This window comes from Larimichthys crocea, unplaced genomic scaffold, assembly GCF_000972845.2.
Source record: "Larimichthys crocea isolate SSNF unplaced genomic scaffold, L_crocea_2.0 scaffold74846, whole genome shotgun sequence".
Classification (NCBI taxonomy): domain Eukaryota; kingdom Metazoa; phylum Chordata; class Actinopteri; family Sciaenidae; genus Larimichthys; species Larimichthys crocea.
The window spans coordinates 5,023-10,754 of record NW_020859876.1 but is presented as its reverse complement, the minus strand read 5'-3'; the positions used below and the strand labels follow the sequence as shown (position 1 = coordinate 10,754).

Below are 5,732 nucleotides of genomic sequence, written 5' to 3'. Positions count from 1 at the left end.
TTTATTCTTTGGCTTCGTAAACACTCAAAAACAGCCTCACAGACGTACTCCCCTCGTGTCTGGCATCTTAGTGGTATCAGCTCAACCATTTCTTCCTGCGGTCCAGTGGAGTTCACATATCGGCAGAACAGCGCTATTTGTTCAATATCATTTTTGTCTTTTGACACATCACAGGCGATTGAGTACGCTGCAGCTGAATTGATGTCTTTAATTTGCTGTTTTGTGATATTTTCTGCCATTTTTATGGTTCTGTCTTTGACGGTCTTCACAGAGAGAGGCATCTCTCTGATTTTCTGCACAATTTCAGACTTGTTTTTAAAGTCCGCGAATAGGTGTTCTGAAATCTTAAGGAATGATTCTTTCATATATTCTCCATCTGTGAACGGTTTCCCATGCCTGACTATTTCCATAGCGGCCACAAAACTTGCATATGTAGTTGAATTTGAAGACTTTACCCACCTCTTGAATTGATTTTTCGTCAGATCAGCCTTCCGCGTCAGTTCCTTAACAGCTTTTTTCTCTCTTCTCCTCAGGAATTTTCAGCAAAGGCTGCGTGTGTATTGTTGAAATGTCTTGCGACATTTAACCTGTTATTGTTCGCCAGTTTTTCTCCACAAATTAGGCATACTGGTAGGCCACTCTCGTTAGAGGTGAAAGCAAATGAGTCTGCCCAGACATCATTGAACGATCTATTTTCCTCTGATATTTTTCTTTTTTTAGATTTCTCCATACTGGCCTGTTGGGGTTGAAAGTTGGGATAAGCGTTCGGGGCGGGAATACCGGCTTTCGCGAGTTGACGTTTTTTTGAGCGACAAAAACAATAAAATATACTTATTTATTAATAATTTAATATTTAATATTTCAAGATCGCATCAAGATCTCCCAATTTAGAACTAAAACACTAAAACAATAACTAACACAAATAAAATACACATACCGTATTTCACGACCATAAGGCGCACCGTACGAAAGGCCAGCCTACACACACATATGGCGCACCGCCTTACAACAACACAGACACACACAGCTACAGTGTGCGTATTTAAAATAGAGCGGGAGGCAAAACTGAGTTTGATTGTGCTTTATTTAAGTCTTATTACAAAGTACTAACATTTTTAAGCACATTACCACAGCACACATTAGCACATTGGCCGGTAACGTCATTAACAAACCCATCGAAGTCCTCATCCTCCGTTTCTGAGTTAAACAGCTGCGCTAAATCAAATATGCCAGTTCCACTTTCTTCGCGGCAGAGTCACTTTCCGTGCCGTGCGGCCCCTCGGAAATGATGCCGGCTTTGCGAAAGCTCGAACAACAGTGCCAGTAGAACACGTTCGCCGATCACACATCCATCCGCAAACTGTGGCGAACTTGCACGCCGCGTGCCGCCACCTTTGTGAAACTGTGGTCTCCATCGTCATCCATCGCTCCCACGCCGTCGCAGCCTTACTTTGAGCGGCTGGTTCACACCGATGTCCAGCGGAGTTCCTTTGTCAGACCTCCCGGAAAACAGCAAGTGCAGCGTTCATTTGTTTCACTTCTTTTTTCACATCGGCTGTGAGATGGGCACGTTGTTCTCAACAGGGTAACACACACATAGGCGCACTGCATATAGGCGCGCCGCACATTTTGTAAAAAAATATAGACGTTTAATTGCGCCTTAGGGTCGTGAAAATACGGTAAATACTTTTTAAAAGTAATTTATTTCCCAAGCCATCAGAGCCGCAGTGTAAGGATGAAAGAGCCGCATGCGGCTCCGGAGCCGCATCGGCCGACCCCTGATCTAGAGGAGGTAGTAACATGGCAGTGACTAGTCCTGTCGCCTCTAGCCAGCCAGACTCTCCTCTCTTGTCTGGTCATCTTCTAATGTAATGCAGAGCTTCTTTAATGTTAACTGTTATAGCATGTTACAAAGAGCACATCGCGCTAACATGGTAGGTGGTGTGTTTTTACCTTCCTAGTAACCGCAGAGGTGGTCATAGCCTGGCTGCTGCTGCTGCTGCGAGGTTAGATTCATCTCCAGTCCGAAGCGTGTCAAAAACCGACATTCATTAAAAATATTGCATGTTGTGTGCGCAAATGTTTCTGCATGTTTCGTCATGTTCCCTCCTGACGTGTTATCTCCACTTTGCAATGATTGCAAGTCGAGCTGTTGCTCTTTTTTTGGTAAAATGCAGCCAAACTCTGAGGCGTTTGAACCAAGCGGGTGACATTGTTTACAACTGATTGCACTGGCACGTGCGAAACTTGCATAAGTTACGTGCGTAATTCTTCTCGTGCTTGCTGGAATCAATAAAGCATGTGGTTAAACTTCTTGCGGAAGTTACGGGCAACGATAATTTGTGCTGTGCTGATCGTAAGAGAATCGTGATAAACTGCCAAACGATTCCCATGGAATTGAAACAACGACCGCACAGAAACCGGGTTCTCAATTCCTATCCGCTACTAAGAGGGTAGTTTTCAGAGCACCTCTGTTTGAACAGGTAACAGCCGTCTCCCTTGTTTTCACTATTGTGGATTAAGCCGCACCACTAGAGACCGGTAGATTAAAGAAGGTGCAGTGTTATTCATGGCTATTTACATTGGCATCTTTTCATTCAATAAAGTTAACTAGCTGCCACAGATTTATTTTGCATCTATGAGACCCTACATTTATCTTCCAATGAAGCTATCCAGCAGTGTTTAAGGCTGCAGTACAATTCATCATATGATGGTGAGTTTTGACTGCAGACGCCTCAGCAGACCGGCTGGGGCTGCTCTGGCTAGCAGGAGCGGGGCTGGTCTGGACTTCTCCCTCCACATCGGAGGAGTAAATCATGTGAAACAAAGGCGTTATTTGGATAAACCTGGTGACAGCATCCGGGAACTAAAGGCGCGGTGTTTTTTTTATTTTTTTTTTTAATTTTTTTTGTGAAATGACCAGAAGTGTGCAATTAGCTCCTACGGGCTGGCTTGGGTAGCGCCGAATTATCGTAAGGCAAAAACATGAAACAACTGTTATGTCATGTAAGCCGGCTTCTATGATCGTTTAGCAAGTCAGCTAGCCTTGTGATGGGCTAAATGAATGCAGGTTTATATTAGTTTTTAATTCAGGTATGGTTCTGGAGGATCTGCCGGACTCACAAAACATCTCAAATATAAATAGTAATAAAAATATCCCCCACAAACATGCGGACGACTCTCGCCCCGCGTATCGACCACCACCCCCCCAAGCACAAAATCTTGTGGAAACACTGCTAAACATATTTCAATACCCTTTTTTAGTCTAATAATTGTTTATTAATTGTTATAACTGCAGGCGCACCCACCCGCAACAACGGTGCAGCATCCCTCAGATACACCCAGACCACGCTGGAGGTTATGCGCACGCCCATTAGTCGATTTTAGTGCGAAATTCAGGGTTTCAGTCCCGGCCTTGCTTGAGCATTGAACGCTGCTGAAAAGGCAGCAGGCGGTCTCGAGCCAGGCGTGATGCCAATCGCAGAGAGAAGGGAAAAATATTTAGTCAAGGAAAAGAAGAATTACAAGAGAGATCTGGCACGTCAGGCAAGAGCAAGACGCATTAGTGCACGTCGTGCCCGAGATGCCACAAAAAACAAAAACCCACCGTAGCTCAGTGGCGGGCGACCTACTACAGGCTGAAGGAGAGAAAAGGGTCCTATACATGAACTCGCTTGCCACTCGCTCAACACAGCCCACTGCTCAGGGCAGTGACCACAACAACCCACCTAGTGTCAGTGGCTACCGATGGGGCACCAAGTATGACTGGAGCGCACAGGGGCTTTGTGGCGTTGCTGCAGAAATCACTCGAGAAGCTGCTGACTTTTCACTGCATCCTGCACCAAGAGGCATTGTGCGCGAAAACTTTCCCTCCAAAATGCACAGAGGTCATGAATGTTGTCATTCAAATTGTCAATAAAATAATGGCAAATGGTTTAAATCACCGCCAATTCCGTGCATTATTGGATGATGGGAGAGACCACTACTCTGATCTGCTGCTGCACAACAGAGTCCGGGGCTGGTGGCTGTCCAGAGGAGAGGTGCTGAAACGTTTTGCTGCATGTCTGGAAGAGATGAAAACTTTCATGAGAAGCAAAGGACTCTCCTTTCCTGAGCTGGAACAGCCAGAGTGGCTGGAAAAGCTGCACTTCATGGTGGACATGACAGCACACCTGAACACGCTGAACACGACTCTTCAGGGGAGAGGAGCCACAGCGCTAAACATGCTGGAGGAGGTGTTGGTGTTTGAGCGCAAACTGACAGTTTTAGCCAGAGATTTGCAGAGAGGCACACTGTCTCACTTCCCCTCTTTAAGGGAGTTCAAACAAGATCACAAGCTGATCAATTCAGAGTATTTGCAGTCTGCAATCACCACAATGCAAGCGTCATTTGAAAAACGATTCCATGAGTTCAGAGAGGAAAAAACAACATTGTCCTTCCCCGTCACTCCCCTAAACATCGATCCATCCCTGCTAAATGTGACTGCATTTGCAGGTGTAAGTCAACCTGATCTGGAGCTGGAGTTGGCTGACATAGCTGACAAAGACATGTGGGTATCCAAATTCAAACGCTTGACATATGATCTTAAAGATGTTGCCCGTCAGAAGGCCACTCTTGCTCAGAATCACAAATGGAGTGATATTGAGAACCTTCCAAGACCGGACAAACTCGTGTTTGAAACCTGGAATGCCATCCCCGACACCTACATGAACATGAAGAAATATGCCTTTGGAGTCCTGTCGATCTTCGGATCCACATATGCATGTGAGCAGCTATTCTCCACCATGAACTACATTAAAAACAAACACCGTTCACGCCTCGCAGATGACAGCTTACAGTCATGCGTAAAGATGAAAGTGACTTCGTACAGCCCCGATTTGCAGACGCTGAGCGCAGAGGTACAGGAGCAGAAGTCCCATTAACCAGGTAAAATAAATATTTATGCAGATATTTTGCAAACATTTATTTTTCATTGTTTAGTGACACAGTGCTTTTTTTTCCCAATTTATTTTTTTAATTCAGGTCAAGGTGCCGCTACATACCCTGAATGTGGCAGTTCTCTCCAGACAGTGAATTCTCACAAATTCTCATTCCTATCTTTTTAGTGACGTCTCTTATGATTGTTTCTGGTACAGTCCTGCTGCACCGGTATGAAAGGCCTTGATTCAGCAGATAGGGATCAAACAGTGGGCAATTTCAGCAAATTCCACACCACATTCCTGACTATGACCCCAACCGAACTGACTCAACTCAGACCTTGACCCTCTTGATGACAAACCAATTTGTAATGAAGTTGATCAGTTTCTCAGTATGATGATGTGTTTTGAATCCTCGTGAATTAACACATTGATGTTGTTGAGAAATGAATTTTAAATATAATTCTTTGCTTACAGTGTGATTTTTTTAATATCAAAAGGAGGGAAATGTAAGGGAAAATTTATATTCATGATTGTGTGTTCTCTTATAACCATATCTGCCATGTTTGATCTCAGTAATTCAAAAATTTTTGAAGTATAACACTGTTGCCTTAAATCTTGTTAGTTTCACTCAGTACCTTGCACTTAGAAATCTTTCTCTCATTATTGCAATTGTTTGAAGAAGTAGTTTTTTGATGTTAAACTGACCTTGGTTCTCACGGTCCAGCAGAGCTTGTTAGTGGGTTTGTAGGGATGAGCCACTCCATTGTAACCACCTGGTACAGTTAGATAAGTAAATCATAATAATGACGAATA

At 44.1% G+C, this 5,732-nt stretch overlaps 1 protein-coding gene across 1 annotated transcript; it reads left to right on the top strand.

Moving 5' to 3' along the window:
* Positions 1 to 3,761: 3,761 nt before the first annotated feature.
* On the top strand, positions 3,762 to 5,053 carry LOC113745428 (general transcription factor II-I repeat domain-containing protein 2A). The gene is made up of 2 exons (XM_027276966.1): positions 3,762 to 4,926; positions 5,023 to 5,053. Exon 1 carries the CDS (start codon positions 3,762 to 3,764, stop codon positions 4,920 to 4,922), a length of 1,161 nt encoding a protein of 386 aa, XP_027132767.1. The 3' UTR covers positions 4,923 to 4,926; positions 5,023 to 5,053.
* The last annotated feature ends 679 nt before the right edge of the window (positions 5,054 to 5,732 follow it).

What these genes read in the sequence shown, in the direction of transcription:
- LOC113745428 (XM_027276966.1), top strand. Translation starts at nt 3,762, where the DNA reads ATGACTGGAGCGCACAGGGGCTTTGTGGCGTTGCTGCAGAAATCACTC.